Source organism: Rattus rattus, chromosome 11, assembly GCF_011064425.1.
Source record: "Rattus rattus isolate New Zealand chromosome 11, Rrattus_CSIRO_v1, whole genome shotgun sequence".
NCBI classification, from domain to species: Eukaryota; Metazoa; Chordata; class Mammalia; order Rodentia; family Muridae; genus Rattus; species Rattus rattus.
Window position 1 is genome coordinate 54557870 of NC_046164.1, and position 21540 is coordinate 54579409.

The 21540-nt window shown below is 39.5% G+C and overlaps 1 protein-coding gene across 5 annotated transcripts in view; it reads left to right on the plus strand.

Annotated features, from left to right (window-relative positions):
- The window catches only part of Ppargc1a (PPARG coactivator 1 alpha), a 648614-nt gene that overhangs the window by 537394 nt on the left and 89680 nt on the right, over positions 1-21540 (plus strand). Inside the window, exon 1 of one of the 5 annotated variants that reach the window (XM_032916069.1) lies at positions 19336-20237. The exons of 1 other annotated variant lie outside the window; for it this stretch is intronic. In XM_032916069.1, the coding sequence (XP_032771960.1) occupies positions 20190-20237 (48 nt within the window). In that variant the 5' untranslated portion in view covers positions 19336-20189. Of the gene's footprint in view, positions 1-19335; positions 20238-20418; positions 21253-21540 lie in introns of those variants that run through there. 3 more of the 5 variants (XM_032916065.1, XM_032916068.1, XM_032916067.1) reach the window with 3 other exon arrangements.

Here is a 21540-nt window from a genome sequence, read left to right on the forward strand (position 1 = left end):
GATGTTCTGTAGATGTGCTGTGTAACTTCCTGCGCACAGTTAAAATTGTGTATTACATGTATGATGAAGACTTAGTAATGCAACTATCATATTAAAATCATTACCACAATAATTATATTGGGTTTATTCATCATACAATGGAATGTACTCTTTGATATGTTTTTTTGATGAAGTTAAGGTGCATTGTTGTAAATTCTATAGCTCTCAATCAAGGCAATTTTCCTTTGACTGTGATATGTTCTCAAGTTTATACATATATAGTTAATATAGTTGATACATATATGTGAAATATTATGATTATAGCTTGATACATTTATTGCTTTAATGTGTGATGGTTTATTTTGATTCATCAATAATTAACAGCAGAGAGTCTTAAGACTTCTGGTTCATTAAGATCATCAGATAACTAACTGGGAGAAGGTGGCATCATATAATAATACCATGACTGTGTCTGTATATCATGTCTGTCTCTTTAGGATCTTGGGTCAAGCTGCAAAATGTGGGGCTGGACTTTCGAATGATTTGTGTCTAGAATGTGGTCTACTTAAGATCCTAAATGCCTCATGGGCTAGACTGCATTTTGTTTAGACTTATAAATAAGATTAGTAGATAATACCATTGTTTGGATGATTCAAAATGCAAGGCAGTTGCTTCCCCTAATATGCTAATATTTAGAATGGTTTCAAAGTAGGAGAAGAAGAAGGAGAAATCATTTTTTTTTCCTGATAATAGCATCTCCCCTCCCATCTCCTCTAGGCAGCCTGGGATCTCTCAAATGTTTGCATTCCATTCACAGTGTCTTTTGGATTCCTCTGTGGTTCCAGAATCAAAGATTCTATTGTTTCTGTTAAGACTGTGGATTCCCTGAGACTAGGAGCTAGGTCTTGCTCAACGTTTACTTTGAGCGTTTCCCAGAAGTTTAAGCAGTTAAAAATCTAAGCCATCAACAGGTGGTAGAGGGAGGCAGGTAGTTGGAAAATGAGTGCCCTCTCAGAGACATACACTCTGTAATCAGGCCACCCAGGACCAAGCTCAACCTTCTTGCTTAAGTCCTTTGAGCCTTTATGTAGATGACGTGAACTCTCAGTATCTGTCTCCACTTGATAAAGGAGGGATAACAATAGGTGTCCTTACAGGTCCTGCATCTATAAAGCCTTTAGAACAGTAGCAGATTCATGGTGGACATTCTAAGTTAGATTAGACACAGCTATGCGTTTCTCTTTTAAGTAGCTCTCTGCTTTATATATCTGGTTGTCTAATGATTTCCTTACATTTTCTGGCTAAACACTGATTTCCACAGTGAAATCATGTTTGTGGCTATAACCACCTTCTTGTTAAAAATCAACACCCCCTCCCCTCTTACCTTCCTCCCTCCTTCCCTGCTCCCTCTCCTATTTTCTTTGTATTTGTATTACCAGCAACCCCTGACCTTGTACAATTCATCAGCTGTGATCCGAACACTTGCTTTTTTAGCTCCCTTAGTATGAGGAGAAGAAATATTTACCAAATGTCTGTGTGGGGCCAACCAGTGTCTGATACTTGAATACTCATGTGGACGGTGGCGTCATCTCAAAGTCTTTAAGTTCCTTGAATCACCCAGAGCTAGGAAGCAGCATCGCAACCTAGTTTCCCCTCACATCAAAGAAACTGTCTGCTCTGCTACTTTATTATCTGCCCTTCTTCTGCCTGGCATCTTTCTCAGGGTCTCAGTACGCTCTGTCTCCATTAGCTCGCCAATAACCAGGAATATCTTCATGTCATTTGTCCAGCCAAGCATGCCTCTTACAACCTTTTTTTTTTTTTTTTGGATCCTAGACCTTGGAGCAGAGGACCCATGAATGGACGGCTAAGGCTCTGGCAAGCCACTGCTGTTTTTCTTTACTTGCTTGTTGGCATCCACACAGGGATTACTCAATACCACACTAATCAAGTGATTGGGCACCCTGCAAAGTAGGGGACCAACATTTTTGCTTTGAAAGACTATTCATTCTATTAGATCTTTTAAAGCAACCACTCATACAACTAATATGATGGAGATTACGTCACTGAGTGTCTGTACATATGCATAATTTAGGAATGAGTCTACTTTATATTTTGAATTACACATGAGGCAGGTATCTATAAATATCTTTGTGGGCTTGGATATATTTATGAGATTAATTAAATCTATTTTCAAGCTTTTAACTGATTCCCCACCCTTGCTCCCACAACACACTCACTATTGTTGTAGTCACCTGTGGGTAATTTGATTGATTTGGTGTCCAACTCTAAGACTATAAGAGCTTTCAGTAAGATACTCATAAAATCTTACACAAGCTAGGCACCTGGCATGATGCTAGGCTAACTTTTGAAGTGTATCACCACATTCTTATAGAATTGTGCCCTAAGTATTTGCAGTAGGTATAGTCCTACATATGTGGACTACATATGGGAGAATTTTTTTGGTGTGTGTTTGCATGTCTGTGTACATGTATGTGTGTGTGTGTGTGTGTGTGTGTGTGTGTGTTTGTGTGTGTATGTTTGTTTATGTTTGCTTTGCAATGAAGTCTTTTTATCAAAAATGTTGAGCTTAATTGAAATTTTAGGACCAATTTCCTCTGTCTTTGCAGGGAAAGAAGCCCAAACGGTTCATATTCACAGGCTAAGCATTCCCATTCTGCTAACTCCAAAACACAGTTTTTGAGTGTCACATGACAACCATAAATTTAAAAAAACACCCTTTACTCCCAACCTCTTGCTATCAAAACTCAAATGCAGTGAAACTATTCTATGAAGTTACATCTAAGCTTTGTAATGAACCATAAATAAATTTGATGTTTTGATATGTGTCTCATTCTCAATATATCTTACTATATGGATGCAAATACTCTAAAATATGAAGAAAAGACAAACATCCTGATATCCAGAATACATCTTGGCCTCTGGCACTCTAGATATGAAATTTTGAACCTATAGCAGGCAGAGTTCATGTGAGGGAGAAGGAAGTTCATTCTGCCACCTTTGACACATCTAAGGTTACAGTCTGGGGCTATAAATAACGACTGCAGACATGGGTTAAAGAGGCAGATTCCCTGTGGTTAGTTTTCCAAGCGGGATGGTGTTTACCTTTCTGTTCCCCACCGCCGTTCTAAAGGTGCCCGGCACTGATAGTGCTTTGAAACGATAAACCATTCGCATACATGTCTTTTTTATTTTACTATTTCCTGTTCTGGCTACTTACAGAGTAGCTTTGTGATGTAGCCATTCTAAGAAAACTTCAGTGCCTCTGAGCTGCCTAACTAATATGTTTTCTCTTGGAGCAAGAAATTCACCTGCTTGGGGAGTTTTGTTTTTTCATTTTTAAAATATCTCATCTTTGATAGCTGTTCCTGTGAATGCCCAAAAGGACATGCAACACCAAAACACGCGACATCGCCCTGAGTTCTTCCAGAGTTCTACTTAGCGGCATTTTGCACTGTGTCTTTGCTTATGGGCTTTTATAAACTTCCACAACAAAGCAGTTGTGGTCCAAATACTGTATTGCATTTTCTTTGTAAGGTTGTCAGCATTGTTTTCAATGCATATCTTTTGCCTATCTCTTATACCCCTGTCGATGACAGGGACATCTATTCATTGAGATCTACTTAAGACTAGATGATACATTGGAGTGCTCCAACCGCTGTTTGAACTTCTCTGCCTTCTCTGTGTAAGGTAGCCAGAAGAGACTATGGGCCACCGTTTGCAGCTCATGTTATTTTTGTCAGTACCAATCACATATGGAATTGGAAGTACAGACATTTATTTTATTATAAATTTCCCTGAGTAAAAGGTGACACAGACCTTGTTGGAGCTAAGCACCTTGAACCAGGGATAAAAAAAAAAAAAAATGGGAGTGGAGAAGGGCCTGCTGCATGCCAGGAGCTCTGAGAATGGTTTCTATGACTCAGTAGATATTAACTCTTACTTACAAGAAAGCTGAGGCTCAGAGATTAGTTCAAGGGCTTCACTGAGGTAGTGTGGGCAAAGAGAATCCATGTTTCTATTGTGTCTCCGGTGCTCTGGCTAGGCGTGTGGTCGAGATCACACTTTGAATCCATCTGGTTTTGAAACCACTTTGAAGAGCTTCTCCTTAGTGGTGTAATTAGTATATATGGATGTGTGGTCAGCTTACTGGGCCCGAAGTGACTGAATTTCTTCTTTGAAAAGTCATATTGTTCACATTCGATCTCAGATATTACGATTGAAAGCATTCTGCTTCCTTTCTCACCGGGTTACACCATAATTCATTCAGTTAGGGTTGTTAGGTGTGGTAATGATAGTGACCGTGGGTTTTCAGGTCTAATTGACACATACATATTGCCACAGACCATCTCACATTGCCTTTGCTACTGTAGGCAGAGAAGGAGTGAGGATATCTGACAGTTTTGTTTTCTGGGACATTTGCTTTGGACTCACTGGATGATGTCTACCAGATGCTTTGTCTCTTAGCTGTAATAGCTGTAAAACTTAAGCCATCGTCCCACAAACCTGGTTTATTGCGGGCAAGTGTGTTTAGTGTGTGTGTGTGTGTGTGTGTGTGTGTGTGTGTGTGTGTGTGAGGCTCTCACTATATGTAGCCTTGCTTGGCTTGGAATTCACAGAGAGACTCTTTGAGTGCCGGGATTAAAAGTATTCACAACAGCCTATATTCAGTCTCTTTCCCCCTCCCCATTTCTTTTTCTTTTAAATCAAATATTTTCTAAGTCAGGGGAGATTAGAAACCATACATCTTAGCTCCCTGTCTTTGAAAGACCAATACAAAGGATTTTGAGTGACCCCCAATTTTTTGAAATTTCCATATCTGACTGCATTTCCAAACAGAGATGAACTAGCTATTGGAAATTGATTCTGCCATTGATGGTGAAAGGCAGCAGGGACATCTATTTATTGAGATCTACTTAAGACTAGATGATACATTGGAGGCACTTTGCTGAGTAGGCTTGTAGAAGAGTGTATTTGTAGCATGGAAAACATCTTCAAGATGGTTTGCCGTAAAGTGTAGATATATGTATTTTACTTTGCCCATTATTTAGAGTCACCACGCTTGAAATGAGACATTATTCCTCCTTTGTTTCCTTTGGGAGTACACTTCAATGGTCTGGATCAAACACTCCAGGTTCACAGAGAGGTTGATCTGCAAAGAAAGGTGCATCCCTTTAAATGCTATTCGAGATCAAACTTGTAGACACTTGCAATAAGACTTCCTTTAATCAAAGCGAGGTGCCATGTCCAGGTGGCGTTCTTTGAATTCTGCATATTCTCAATATTCCTGGCATTTTCTGTTCATATGTGTGGTGAATTTATTTTCTTCCTCAACCCAAAGCTGTGGATTCTTCCTGATTTATGAGGCATTTTTAGGTGCCTAACTTATATGACTGTTGGCCAGAAAAAAAAGGTTCTTTTTCTGCATAACCTGGTTATAAGAGCAAGACAGAATGAGACAGAACTTACTGAGAGCATCATTTCTTCCACGATCCATTTGTCCATTCTCATGAAAGTTTCTTACATTTAGTAAACTTCAGCAAGCTTATTCTTAGAGTCAGAAGAACAAGAGTGTCCTATCTATTGTCAGCGTAAGGATTGAATGGGAAAATCTGTATAACTACTCAGCATAGTGTTTGGTACATATTCTTCAAACCGCCAAGCATCGTTTCTTTCTTACTATTAAATTTACTGTACGGCCAAAAAGACCGGGAACTATGAGCACCCGTGCACATGCATACACACACACACACACACACACACACCACCACCACCACCACCACCACCAGCAGCACCACCAACACCACCAACACCAACACCAACACCAACACCAACACCACCACCAACAAAACCCAAAACAAAATAAGGAAGACTTGGTTGTTGGAACACTGTAGGGTGAGTTCACAGAAGGGAACCTTGCCTCATTTCCCATTCTTTTTTTGTTTGTACTGTTTGCTGCCTAGTTCATAAAGCATAGAAAATTCTTTACAAAATCAGAATAATGAATATTTTCTTAGAGGAATACTGAATGACTAAGAAGCACCTAAAGAAATGTTCAACATCCTTAGTCATCAGGGAATGCAAATCAAAACAACCCTGAGATTTCACCTCACACCAGTCAGAATGGCTAAGATCAAAAACTCAGGTGACAGCAGATGCTGGCGAGAATGTGGAGAAAGAGGAGCACTCCTCCATTGTTGGTGGGATAGCAAACTGGTACAACCACTCTGGAAGTCATTTCCCCTTCTTTAGACTTATGATGGCTGTAGGCTACCATGGAAAGGTCTAGGATTAAGGTGGCATTATTGCGTAGAGCACTGAATGAGCACCTCTGCAAAGCAAACCAAATCAGGAATACGTTCCATAAGTAGTTTGTAGATGGAGGTGTTATTTGAGGGGAGAAGAGTGAAGCATAACGTGTGATTTTTTTTTTTTTTTTTTTTTTTTTTTTTTTTGTCTCCTGGATTCATGGAAACTTAGGACCGGAAGTTGAAACAAGGATTGTTTCTCTGTGTTTACCCCTTTTTGGGCCATTCCTTAAAGTTGTCGATAGTTATGGCCAGAATTTCCAAATGGGAAATCACTCTTTACATGCCAGGGAGCGTGGCTTTCTGAAATAGATTCTGCAGCCGAAAAGAACTCTGAGTGTTTTCTGAGGAGGGCTGACCTCTTTTCATGCCACTTGCTGTGAATTAAAGCTGCCAGGAGAACTAGTTTGGGCATGTGGCATAGCACTTAGCACCGCTGCTGCCAGGGAACAAGACTTGTGTTTCTAAGGAGATACAACAAAAAGGAGAATGCTTCAAGAGCCAGCCGCTGTCACTGTGTAAAAGTATCTACGCTGAGAAAGGGAAATAGAAGCTGAATTAAGTAATTTTATATACACATTACAGGGCACCATTCTGCTAGGAATTCTTAAATTCAAAAGCAAATAGTTGTGACCACAAAGGGCTTAGTACATCTCAGCTGATCTAAGCTTGCAGACTCAAACTGGCTATGATCGGTACTGACCTGAGCTTTGCACGTGATTTTAAGATGCCCCGACTCTTGTCTGTTATTTTGTTGGGTTGTATTAATAACAGGGAACAAAGGGTGACTTGTCAAGCAGAGGCTCAGACAGCTCTTGACAAGGTATTCTGAGTAAAGACGGGAGGAAAGTTCTACTTTTAACAACTAGAGTGTCAAAAACAGAGCTCTCAGCAGCCTCTTTAAATGCCCAGATGAACCTCTTTGCAAATGTTCGCTCCTTTTGCCGGTGTGGTAGGATGTCCTGGGATTTAACTGGATGAAGTATCACCACAGGATAGAAATCACAGGGAGAGTGTACCAAGGAAAAATTACAGTACTGCTATATTTACCTAGTGCCTCTGTACGAGGGTTTTATTTTCCACAGTTGGAAAGGGAACCACCTGTCTCCGCTGCTGATGTCAGAGAGCTCCCTCGAGACTCGGGCTGTTGGAAAGCACATGATACTGTACATATTTGCTCTTACGTCCATGTCTGCCCGGGATCGGGTTTCACATTTGTGTCCTATTGTGGAATTCATTGAGCAGTGACTCCCAGGTGCCCTCCCACGTCACTGAGCTCGAGTGAATTAAAACGTAGCTGGTTGCAGGACCCTGTTGTGAGTCCTCTCTGGACTGGTCAGAGAAGGATCTGCACCACAATAGAACGAGTGATATGGATGTCGGGGTTGTCATCCATGGATTCAACTTTGAAAGTGAGTAATAGGAGGCATTCCCTCCACACCTCAGACCAACTATGTTGCTCTGAGGCAGGGATTTGTCTCATATCTAATGACAAGGACACTTTTTAAAAGGTGACATAAGATCAGGATATTTTAGGTGCATGTTATTATTATTGTTGTTGTTGTTTTGCAGTAGGAGGATATGATCCTAGAGCATCATGCATGGTAATCAAGTATTCTCCACCAGGATAACTCCACCCCCGACCCCCAGCCTTTATTTATTTTTTTTCTGAAGAGACAAAAAGAGATTGAACTGCAGTACAGCATTTTTTTTAATGAGTATAAAGAAATTGTTACAGAGCAAATGAATTCTGTAAGCTAGAAAGACTGAAAATTATCAATGTGCATTTGAGGCAATATATTGCATTTTGGTTTAGTTTATTCTTAGGTTTTTGTTTGTTTGTTTAGAAGTGTATAACTCAGCATTTCAGCTTTTTGTGGGTGGAAAGAATTAGATCTTTTAAATATAACTCCTCAAAGAGATGTGAGGGCCACTATATTGCATGACTCCAGGGGGTACCATTTATGTCATAGTCAGAGTCTCACACTTAAGGTCTCCTGCTGACTGTATGAACAATCTCAGGAAATATGATACCATCATCATTACTCAAACACTGCATAAATATAGAATCGTTGCCCACAATTGCAAAAGGCTTGCCATTAGTGGAGTAGTTTATTATTTTAATAGTGCCATGAATCTGAATTTGAATATCTCTACCAACTTGCAAATTATACAGCTATTACACAAAATAGGTAGGAAAAATAGTCTGAGGGTATGAATTACATTCTTGGGCCATGTCAGATCAATGTCTTAGGGACCAGTCCCAGGGTTCTTAATTCCCAGCTTTCCTATGATGTACAATTTCAATTAAATTTATGTCTGAAATGATGCTTTGGGTCTTATGTTCAAGTCCTAAAAATAGAGTAAATAGGATGGACTAAGACCCCTCCGTTCATCTAATCTCACCTCTCGTGTAGAATTTCCCCCCTGAACCATTACAAGTGTTATAATATATGATTGATATTAATTAGTTTTCTGTAAAGTACCACACTCTTCAACATGAACTCAACTAGAAATAAATATATTACCATGAATTAAGGTTTTATTAGTTGAGAAGAATTGGATGAAGGCACCTATGCGAAATCCTAAGTACAGACATCAAGTTGAATTAATGCCAGTACTGCTCAGAGATTAATTTGACTACCGAATATGAAATAGTAGACTAGCATAACTCTGTTTACTGAATCATTTTTGGCATAAAAAACTAACGCTATATTATAGATGTAGCAACAGTCTTCACACAGGCGCAAGCACACCCCACCTTGGCAGAGAGAGGCGGGTGTGTTTTATAATTGAGAGAATGATAGCCTGTGGAAAACACAAGAGCTGTCTTCTGAAGAACATTGCATGCTGTGTGTATCCCACCCTGTGTGCACTTCGTGAGCTTTGACCATCTTCTGCAACTGAACAGTTTTATAACAGGATCAGTTCTGGTTTCTACGGAACTTTCAGGATACTGGGTAAAAGCTTTCACATTTGCATCTCATTATTATGTATGTATTTTGAAAAAGGTGCGGAAGGTGCCGAAAAGATTTATAGGCTTGCCCCAGGGATATTGTTGAAGGGATTCCTAATGATTTTGAGAAAGGATAGATTATGTAGCATTTAATACAGGTTCATTCAAGCACTGAGCAGTGTTGGGGATGAGTCTTCTGAGGCTAATAGGTGTGGCGCCCCCTGGAGTTGTGCAATGATACTGTGGCCATGCTCAGCTGTTCCTTTTCATTCCCCAAGTCCCTATTCCCATAATTCACTGATTTGATTTTTCATCTCTGTTATAAGCTGAAGACTAAATAAAGGGCTTGCACTGTTGAAGAGGAATATACACATCACACATGTAATTTAAAAATTTGTGGTAACTGCCTTTCAAAGAGATAAATTTAATTTTAATAAGATCTTTTATTTAACAGGGTACATCCAAAATATTTTATCAACATGTAATCTATAAATTATTAATGAGATAATTCACATTCCGCTCCTTATACTGAGATGGAAATCATAGGCACATTTTATGGAATATTTCAATTTTGAAAAGTTAAAGCTCACAACATGGAAAAGAAAATATAATAAGACCCTGCTTGTGTCACTTTATCAATTGCAAAAGTAACTGTGTGATTGGTAAGAGGTTCCCCACCAGCGTGAATGCGGAGACAGCCTAGGTGATAGTCTCCTGGGGGCAAAACTGACTTTGCACTGCATTGTTCTGGTACCCTGGCTTTGCTTCCCTACCTGCTTTCTGTGTGTGATTCACATGCCATGATGTTCTTGAGGCTCCCACATTGGCAAATGCATAAGCTCTTGTCAGTTTTTATGCTTCCTACGGTTGCTTCTTACTGTTAAAGTTCTTGAAAGTCTTTGGATGCAAATATTTTTGTGACCTGCTTGATAGTTGGAAACAAATGGTCTCTTCAGAGGAAGAGCCAGGTCAGGTTTCCAAGTCAAGTATTTTAGCACTTATATCTTTAAGGAAAATACAAGGGCTATTTTTTTTTATGTTTGTTTGTTTGTTTTGTTTTTGCTTTGTTTTGTTTTCCCTTTCTTTCAGCAGGCATTGGGCATGCTTATCAACCGTGTTCCTGAGGCGTTCAGAGAAAGTCAGTTTAAGACAGGATGTAAACACCAGTTTGGCTGGGGCTCTCTTCTGCAGCTTCGTGCATCCCTTCTTGCTTTCTTTCCTCTTTTTCATTTCGATAAGGAAACAAAACAAAAGTCAAACTCTACTTTTGCTTGATATTAAACTGATTTTTCAGATATTTGTATGTGAATAATAGGTATTATTATTGATTACATGTGTGTGTTAGTCACAGGACCAATACATACCTTATTTAACCCTAGTGACAACCATGTCAAATAGATATCTACATTGGGATGTGCATGGATGATGCTGGCACCTATTTGAGAGCTCACAGATCTATGAAGTATTATTCTCTGGGCTATTTCTAGGGAGGAGAACACATATTCAAACTATGTCAAATGTCACCCTTTAACAATGAATTTTGAGCCAAAGATAAACAAACTAAAATGTTTGATTTGAAAAAATTCTTCTTTTTGTTACTGAAGAAATACCTACGTATAACACTTTGTCACATCTGTAAACAGACAACAGCAACATAAAACAAACGAAGATTTAGGAAGTTAAGTGGTTTGTCCAAGGTCGAACAAACCAACCCCAGACATAAGGCTTTTTCTGTTTCTTGAGTCTCTGTCTTACTCCTAGTTTTCTGAGTGGTTTAATGACCTAAGAGGCAAGTTCAAATTTGAATTTTTTACTAACAGAGAGCAAACCAATTTTTAAGCATGGTGGCATAACACCCAAGTAACCAGACTGGTCAGCAAAAGGAGACCATGTAGAGTTTCCCCTGTGCATTCTTGCTGTTGGGCTACCTCCTCCAGCTGCCACCAAGTGCAGCCAATTCTGCCCTTCAGCTGCATGGGTTAGTCATCCATTTTGTTGTCTTATTGAAATGGAATCATGGGGATTGTAGTTTTGTGTGTGTGTGTGTGTGTGTGTGTGTGTGTGTGTGTGTGTGTGTGTGTGTGTCTGCCTTTACTGTGCATTATATTCATGGCAATGTGTACTTTGGGGTATGTGAAATTTATTTTCAACTTTTCAAGTGTTTGAGTCTTAATAATCAAATCATAATATTCAAAATAGAAAAAATAGGAAGAGTAGGTTTATTTACCATTGGTTATTATTTTAAAAGTTTAGGGGGATTTGATAGTCTTAAAAGCAACATAACACAGCTGAGAAATAGTTCTCAGAAGGCGTCAGCCCATGACACATTCCAGCAAGCCACTGGGAAAAGCTCAAGGTTCTTATATATGACAGGGCCCTAGGTGATGCTTTAAAGGAGACAAAGAGCACACAGGCTGAAAATACCCACAGCAGAGCTCCAGGTTGGACTGTCTACCTGGTGCTTAGTGAAGCTGTGGGAAAGGTTAGGTGTGGCCTATTTTTAGGTGCTCTTTATGGAAACAAATCTATGAGTACGGAAGATATAGGAAGTTCTATGTTGAGAGTAGAGACTTTCCTTGTGAAAGGTGGTGAAGGAACAACCAACCTGTTTAACAGCTTGCACAAAGCATGACCTGGAGCCTTTACAGAAAGGCATAAAATACAGGTTGTTCAACATGGAAAATCTCATCAGAGCCTTTCACAGGCTGATTAGCAGACACCGGACTTAAGCACCCGTAAGCTCGTTGTTTCACTGCTCCTTTTCTTTGGTTGCAGCAAATTATGAAGTTATGCTAGGACATAGTGTTGGCTTAGAGCTAGCTGGTGCTGCAGCAAGGCATTGTCCCAACCAGAGGTTTATGACTTAACCAGTTCCCTTCCTAGTCTCCTGTCACCATTACCTCCTCTCCAAATCTTTGGTAGAGAAGTTAAAGTGCTAATTGGCTATTCCTTGAAGATAGCATTTCAGCCGGGTGACAATAGAGGATGTTGAAGTATACCACTTGCTAAAACGAATTGAATGCACAGAGAAAGTACTTGAAGAAGAAAGCCGTAATTCCTAGGATCCATCAACCATCTGTCCTTCACTATGTCCCCCAGACATTAACACATGTTCTAATAGTTTTGTGCTAATATTCAGGTATATGACTTTTCTTCCATTGCACTCTACAGCAGTCTTACCTGATCCTCTCCCCACAAATTCACATGGGATTCTTTTATTCAATACAACAAGATTTTTATTTAAGAAGCATGACTTTGATATTAACAGACAAGAGGGTTGCTTCAAATTCTGATTAAATGCTACAAAACTCATTTATTTATATTTTTACAAAATCTTAACCTTAGGATTCAGTTTCTTTCTTCAACCTTCTTTCTGTAACACTGCTTTCTTATCTTTTAAAAACCAAATCACACGTTGGTACATTATATTCTGTCTCTATGCAGATGTAAGTAAACAGCCAGTACCATACCCATTGTGTGGTTTTTAGACTTACTGTGCAAACAGTGGCTGTGTTTTTTCATGTGACATAAGCCATGTGATTTATAACGTGAGAGGCATCAGTTCTCTTGAGTTCTTTTTCTAGAACAGTCAGTAATTAAATCCCCATAAGAAGGAAAGAAAGGAAGCTGTTCTCTCTACTGCAAACTGGCACAGAACTTGCTTATTATCACTGACCCCAGAACCTAGGACTTCAGATGTCTGTGTTCACCTTGTGCAAAAGTCTTCCTGATTTGTTTACTTCTGTCAAGGTGGTCACCTCGTGGTATTTTAGATCTGGCAGGGAGTCATTTTAGATATAACTGAACCTATCTTTGTTGAAAGATAAAATGACTGAGGCCCAACATCTGTGAATGAACTACCCAAAGTCAAATGGCTGGCTAGTGACTCTGCCATGTGAGAACTGAGGCCCTGTCCATTTGTGCTTTATTCCACTTTGAGCTGAGCTAAGGACCACAATATTAACAGATAGACTTGAGCTTCCAGGACATCACCTGAACCCTCCAGCCTTGGCTTTCCTTTTGCTAGTCCTCCTCTTATATTCCTTATGGTCAAAATAATCAGCAGCCACACGTTGGAAGGAAAGACCTGGGAAGCTACAGGAATAATAGGTTTAATTGGTACGTAGTCAAGCTTCCATTTCTGTAGACTATTCTCCAGGATACGGAAGATGAATTGGTTCCATTTGCTATTTATTTGAAAGTTCTGTCTCCAAAACAGGCCAATGTCATGTGATCTTTTATGTCGGCAGCTCCACATTGGAGACTGGTTGTTTTAGAAGGTCACTTTGCAAGACACTGCTTCGAAATGGGAACTGTGGTTTCCTTAGTAAGGCAACTCCAGGTATCTTTATTAGAAGCCCCTTCTAGAGCAGGCATTTGGCCAGCTCTTCCCTAACTGTACCCTACTCCCTCTCCCTAATCCATAGGCTCTTCGTAAGAAATTCTCTTACTTTCTAAGTCAGATAATGCTTGAGACACTATTCTCTCTTTTTCTTTTTTTGATTTATGCTCCTGACCTGTATGCCAAGAGAGAAGGAAAATCAGGAATAACAAACAGATACCTTATGTAACAGGCTGAAAATTTAGCCCTCCCAAGGATAATTATAGTTTTAAAATAGTGTTTGCCTAATTCGATAACATTTTCAGTAAGAAAACAAAGTAAAAATGGTAGTGATGCCTCAGATAAACTTAATCCACCCCGTCCTCTGAAACTCAGGCTTAGGAAGATTTCTAAGAGACCAAGCAGTGACCCTCTCACATGGACCAGACTTCACAGCCTTGGGAGAAAGGATGCTAGACTTTCCAGCTGTGGCTTCCTCTTAAATAATATTTGAGGAAGGCATTGGATTTCAGGGGCTGTTTTTAATTGTTCTATCTCATGTATGTTAAGAAGCCATGACCTAAGTTGTATCTGTATCTTAAAACAACAACAATGACAACAACAACAACAAAAGAATAGCTAGTCCTTTTCTGAATGTGTGTGACATTTGCATATCTAAGAAAACTTGGAAATTATAGACACCAGAAAAAATTAACACATGCATACAGTGTCCTCAGTACTGTGAACATCATGTCTATTCTCCACCACCCCTCTTTCTGCCATCACATATTTGTGTATAAATTTTCAGGTAGAATTTTTATAGTTATTATCACTTCAAATCTAATCAGAAACCTCAATATATTTAAAACAATTTCCCTTTATGCTACTAAATGTATTTTATAAGATTTTTCACCATAGCATTGATACCATGTGTATAAATACCACTTTATAATTTGTTAAGTAGACCACCCAAGGCTTTTACATCCCATTCAAATTTTCAACAATGCCAATGGTATAGCATCATTTATTTTTGCACTGATAATCTTTTAGGCATTCCTGTATTATTTCTTTGTTTAACTGAAGAACTTAATTTTCTGGGACCGTGGGGCTAGCCACTTAGAATATTTTTGAGACATATTATATATTTGACTTCTAGGGAAAAATGTATCTATTTGTAACCCTATCAGTTGTGCGTAATATCTATATTTTTAGATGTAGTTATAAAAAGTGAAGGTCTATTTTAGATCTGTCATTCTTTACTAAGGAAATTTCTTTAAAATTCCCATGTCTGACTTGCTGATATCAAGTAAGATTTCACATATTGTACAAAATTTGTCTGGTGTCCACCTACCTTCAAGCTAATTGTTACTTAGGAAGATAATTCATGTATTTGCCTCCACCCTTTGGAGACACATTTTAGCTTGCTAAAGTGAAATACAAATGTCAAGGTACTGAAAAAAATATGGACAAAAAGAAATACTCCCAAATCTTCCAGGCTTTCTGATGTGATCCAGAAAAGAAAAATAATGCTCTTTTCTTTCCTTCTTTTCCTCCACCTTTTTTTTTTGAGGCTATTTTTAAAGTACAATTTTCTCCCATAAAACAAGTAGTTAGGCTGATAAGTATAAGACTCAACTACAGAACTAACAAACAGGATCACAGTTTGATTTCTTTTTCTTTTTCCATTTAAACAATCCATATACCTATTTTCCCCCAGTCCTCACCAAACACGGGGAATAAGATAAAAACATTGTTCTTACTAAATTAAATATCATACTTTGGGGCATAGTAACACTTTAACTTTTAATACATTCCACATTTTAAAAAATATGCAATAAGCCTTATTATTTATTTAAGAAAATAATACTGGTAAATAACGCTGTTATCTAGGTAATCACTCTGAATGCTAACCTGAAATAATTAAGATAAATGAAAATATCTGTAGCTTCGCAAATCTGTCCAATTTAAACATCAGACAATATCAGATTTTAATCAACACCTTATTATCTCTTATTTGTGTTCCTAGTAAGCACAATTCTTGCATTATTCTTAGATTAGGCCAATTCTAAACTACTGCTCAGATTAATTTTCATGATATTTTTGGCTATATTAAAAAGAAGTGAAAAGCACATTTTGAGGTCTAATTGAGACTGGCTCTATGGGGCTTCATGGAAGGTTTTATTGGGGATGAGAGCTGTGTTGCTCAGTATGCTGATCAAATCTTGCTTATAAGAATAGAAAGGAAAAAATGCACAAATGCTAACAGGCATTTAAAGTTGTCTACCCACTTTCCTCCACTTATTTCACTGAAAAACCTTCTGTTCTCTTAGACAGCACCGTCACCTTAGCTATAAAATCAAACTGAGTTTGGGAACATTTACAGAGTAGAGATCTCTGTTACATTTGAGCTTGCTTTCAATCCTGGAGCCTTGTACAGTCTAAGCTTCAAACTAGAGTCCTAAAGTATGTGTTCAGAAAGTGGTGTGGGGGTGCCAGGATCAAGGGCCCTTTAGGAATTAAAAGCAAACAGTTTATGCCTTTTAGCAATGATTAACTCTACAAATGTTAGTGATTCCGGACAGGCCCTTGTTCATTCTGTTAGAATGCTCTAGGCAGGTTGAAGTCCTGGAAATGTTGGTTTCCCTTTGTACATATGTCTTTCTAGGGGTTGCCTCATGGGTTTTTGCAAGACCTTTGATTTGGGAGGTAAATACTATAATTCTTTTAAGGTCTTTTCGTGATCTGTCTGCCCATTCTGGCTGCTGTATTTTTCTCAGATATAAAGTGGGCACCTAACTTCTTTTTGAGCGAGCATTTTGAGTACTGCTCATTGATTAGTGTCCTGATCTTCTTGCCTCTGGCTGCCCACAGTTTCCCCTCTCTACTTTCTTTAAAGATTTGGCCTCCATTCCTTCCTTGTATACATTATTTCAGGCTTATAAGGGCAAAGAGATTCATGCTGTGATCCTTTACTTCCGAGAGTCCTTCTTTGATCACAGGACAACATTAACACTGAAATCCAGGCTCTTGCTATTGTCTGAGGTGTTTGGCTTTGGATATTTTGGTTTGTGTGATTGTTTTCACTTTTTAGAAATAGGCTACTAAATAACATAGAGCATGAAGAACACACACAAAAGTCTGTACATTGGAACAAGAGTGGGGAAGGAAGCACACACAGGTCATCCAATATATTTAATACAACATTGAAATCTCCTCCTTCATCTCCCTGGATCCCTATCTCCACTCGCTCTACCCCTTCACATTATCAACTTAAAGAGAACGTGTTCCTGCCTCCAGCAATGATGGGATCTTGGAAAACAAATGTGAACAGAACTACTGAGCAGAGGGATTCTATGGCCTGGAATTTACTGTGTAGATAACTATCACCACAAGCAGCCACCAAGTGTTAATAAATACCTTTACCCATTGTTTGGAGAAAACATGGGTTGATTTGGATTTGACTTGGGATTTTCAGCACAAGGACCTTGTCTCTGAACATGGCTTGTTTTACAGAATAAAAGGCTTTTTGAACAAGGCGAGACTGTTTTTTATAGAAAACGATTCTCCTTCTTTAAGATTTGGTCTCCTCCCTCCCTAAATTGAACATGAACTCCCTTGTGTTCATGTTGTACACCCTTTCTGTCAGCCCTTGGAATATGCAGCTGATCACACTGTATAGCTTCCACAGACATTAGTTTATTGAAAGCAAACATTTGGGAATCTTTGATGCAAAGTTGTGAAGAAGAGAGAGAGAGAGAGAGAGAGAGAGAGAGAGAGAGAGAGAGAGAGAGAGAGAGAGAGAGAGAGAAAACAGTTTAAATATAGAAACTGCCTGGGGAGCCAGAAAAACCCAAGGTTGGTGAGCAACTAACAATTTAAATTCTCTTGAGGACAGAGGAAAGCTGGACAGAAGAGGACTTTTAATTTGAAGAGTTAATTAACCAAATGATAAGACTTCTAAAATATCCTTCTCGTTAGAGTTGTAATTTTGAGGCCTGAGAAACAAGTAGAAGATATTCTGATTTGCTCTACAAATCGACTTAAAATGGACTCCTACAGCAGCAGCAATGCAAGGGAAGAGGGCAATGTGTCTGTGATTACCAGCCATGTGCTTTCTCTATCCTCACACAGCCGGTTCTGAAGGTACAGGGCAGAATAGCAGTTTTAAGCAGATCGTTAGATTCATGGGTGTGCTGGTTTAGTTATTTTTTTTTCAAAGTAGAATTAGGTGGCAAAAAGAGAAAGAAAGAAAAAAGAAGAAGAGAAGAAAAGAAAAAAAAAACTGCCACAACTCAATGTGAGCAAGTTAAAACATCAGAACAATAACGCAGAGTGATCGAGTGAGAGAAAATATCTGTAAGAGGTGTGCATGGGATTTTTAAAAAAGTATGGTGGATGCCTAGCCAATGACAAAGAGAAACCAAAGTATCAGTTACCATCAGGATGCCGCTATGGCTTGATAATAATTAATAGCCAAGCGGCCAGCATTATTTCACAGTTGACTGTGTGGAGGGTAGAGCCAATGACCTTTGTCCTGAATTTTAATAGTTTACTTAAGTTTTACATTAAGTAAAAATCTAATTGGGAAGAAAATTAGTGTTTCTTTGTGGGAGTACAGAGTAAGGCTACACTAATTGCATGTAGAAAGTGATCCCAGGTTGTCTTTTCTAACCCTTCTTCTTCTTCTTCTTCTTCTTCTTCTTCTTCTTCTTCTTCTTCTTCTTCTTCTTCTTCTTCTTCTTCTTCTTTCTCTTCTTCCTTTGAATTAGAAAATTAAATGCATAAGACCATTCTGCTGTCTTGAAGACCAGTTGTAGCAGTGAAGTATATTCACCTAATTTAGAATGTCAAAGCTGTTGGTCATCTCTTTCTGTTCACTGATTGACAAACTGTCGATTTCATTACCTTCTTTTCTGGCTACTAGTTTGGACATCATAGCAAACAGACCCCTTCTTCAGGGTCTGAAGTAAAGAGCAAGCTGGTGGGCTTTTCTTTGTGTTATATCTTTTTCTTTCACTTTACTGTTTGAGTAACTGGGAGAAAACTAATGTTTTCCTTCTAAGGGGACAGACAATAAAGAACACATTAAATTAACCTCAGTGGAATAGGAGTTTAAATGAATGGTGCTTTATAAATTATATTTAGATGCATAGGGACTTTTTTTTTCTTCTTCTAAATTACTGTCAAGTAAAGGAAATGAGCTGGTGTTTGAGTCTGTGGGGTTTGAGATGTTATGGAAATATGTTTTCAAGATCCCCTGTGTATGTCTCACTGTGTTTGGAAGGATTATGTCGTCTGAGCACCCAAGTGTTATGGAAAGTGCTGAGAGTTGGTTTTGCATTTGGTATGTAATGTCACAGTAAAAACAGCTGCACCTGCATTACTCAGGTACGACAAAAAAAAAATTAGTAAGCGAGGTTCAAGAAATGAGTACCTCTGCTGCTGCCATTTTCACGTTTTCCCTTCATCCCCTGGACATTCTTAATTTCAGAAACAAACTGTACAACCCAGGGCATAGGGTTGGAATCCAATGTTTATTCGAAAAGGCACCCTGAGGCCAGGAGGAAGAAAATGCTACATATAAGAAAAGAAAAGGGGGTGGGGGCGCAGTTGAGTAGCTAATCTGTTTCAGGGCTGGCAGCAGCGACAATTGTATTTACTAACATTTGTTTTCTGGGAGCCTATGAGAGCCATGGAAAGATTCATGAGGGGAACCCAAGAGTCTAGGGTGTTGTAGCTTGCTCGCCTTACTCCGAGCAAAGCAAACCCGCAGTAACAGTTTTGGAGACTGCATTCCCCACTGCCAAGGAGACAGCTGATTTGGGGTAGAGGAGTTTGTTTAGACCTAAACAAATGAGGCTGTTTGGTTGACCAAACAAGAAAAGAAAGAAGGAAAGAAAGAAAGAAAGGAAGAAAGAAAGAAAGGAAGAGGGAAAAGAAAGAAGGAAGGAAAGAAAGAAAGAAAAAAGGGGGATTCGTTGTTTTCAAACACTCTCCTAATAGGGAGAAAAAAAAGAATCTCATGGAAACGTATCACATGAGGAGCTTTTGCTTCAGTTCCAAGCTGAGCCTGGGTCCACTCGGAAACCAGTTCTTAAAGCACACACATTTTAGGCAAGCGTGTAGTTACTGTGTCAGTAACAGAGGACCTTTGCTATTTGCCTGTTTTGGATATAAGATAAATTAAAAAAAAAAAGATTGCAGGAGATTTGAGTTATTATATGACCAGGGCTCCGGTTTAGAGTTGGTGGCATTCAAAGCTGGCTTTAGTCACAGTGTGATGCTTGAAGCCTCCCAAAGGCCAAGTGTTTCCTTTCTTTCTTCTATTTTTTTTTTTTCCTCTCTAAGCGTTACTTCACTGAGGCAGAGGGCTGCCTCGGAGTGACGTCAGGAGTTTGAGCAGCAAGCTGCACAGGAGAAGGGAGGCTGGGTGAGTGACAGCCCAGCCTACTTTTTAATAGCTTTGTCATGTGACTGGGGACTGTAGTAAGACAGGTGCCTTCAGTTCACTCTCAGTAAGGGGCTGGTTGCTTGCATGAGTGTGTGCTGTGTGTCAGAGTGGATTGGAGTTGAAAAAGCTTGACTGGCGTCATTCAGGAGCTGGATGGCTTGGGACATGTGCAGCCAAGACTCTGTATGGAGTGACATAGAGGTGAGCTGGGGCTGGGCATTGCAGGACCGGAGCTTCCCTCAGATGCAATGATTCCTGGAGGGGGGATGGGCCAGGGGAAAGGAGGGGACATAGAAAGTAGCTCAGCGGGAGCTTTTGGAGGGGGAAATCTCAATCTTATCTTAACTCCAATAAGTTTGCTATTTTAAGGTGGCTCGGAGATGCCTTGGGCAAATCAAAGCTTAGCTGCTGTCATCAGTATCTGTAGCAGTTAGAAACTCTTTCCATGTGCCTTTGGCTCCGTTTCTACTCATATGCAATATTTATGCTCTAAGATATTGATATGAATCAGGCGCTGAAGTCTTTCCAGTGTTCAGTGCCCTGCTTGGAAAAATGCCATTTCTATTTATAAGAAAATGAAGATAAACATTAAAATGGATGTGTTAAAAGAGAGTCCGTTTTGACTCTCGTCAGGATTTTTATTTTTCCGCCCTGCTCTGTCTGTTCATTAAACAGAGAATTTACAAGATCCTAAATAATCCTGCTGGGGCTGAGTTAGATTGCTTTTCCCACAGAGCACAAAACGACAGTGCTGTTTCCTTTAAAACACTTGTGTGTGGCTGAAAGGGTTGGCTAGCGAGTTTAAAAAAAAATTCCCAGCCTTAAGAGAGCAAGGCTTTCTGTTTGCTTCTGTGGCGAGAAACCGAATGGTTAAATCTCTCTACCACGGAGAGCTGCCTGAAGCTGGGAGAGAATGGAGTTTATGCAGACCGTGTGTGGAGCTGCTCACTGCTTGTGTAAAAATAGACCGCAATACATCAATTCCACAGTCTCTGCTGGCTACAATTCATACAGGGGAGGAAAAAACACAAGCAGTTTCCTCGTAATCTCTGGAGTCTAGCTGGGGCCAGAGGACTTCAGCGTGTTTGCATTCAGTACAATGGAATGTTCTCGGGAAAGTTTGGGCAAGTTGGAAAACAAGTGAAACTTTTGTGGACTCTGGTGAGATGGACCCGAATTGAATTGCGCGGAGGATCGGAGCTGCTAACTAACAATGGTGCTTCCTCCCGGTAGCGGGGGCACGTAGGGTAAGGGGGAGGGTCAAGTGCCACACGTGATTTGATTAAATAAGATGTCCGTGTGGTGCAGTGATACACATCTAAAGTGAAAATGATTTGGCGAGGCCGCCTGCGAACGCATTTTTCCTATCTAGCCAGGCGTGCCCTGGGTTCTTAACTCTTTGCTGGGTCTGCAGATGTTGGCTCCGTTGGCTTTCCCTAGGCTTTGGCAGATCGGATTTGCGGGTTATAATTATTGTTATCTTGTTGTGATTTCTTGGCAAGGC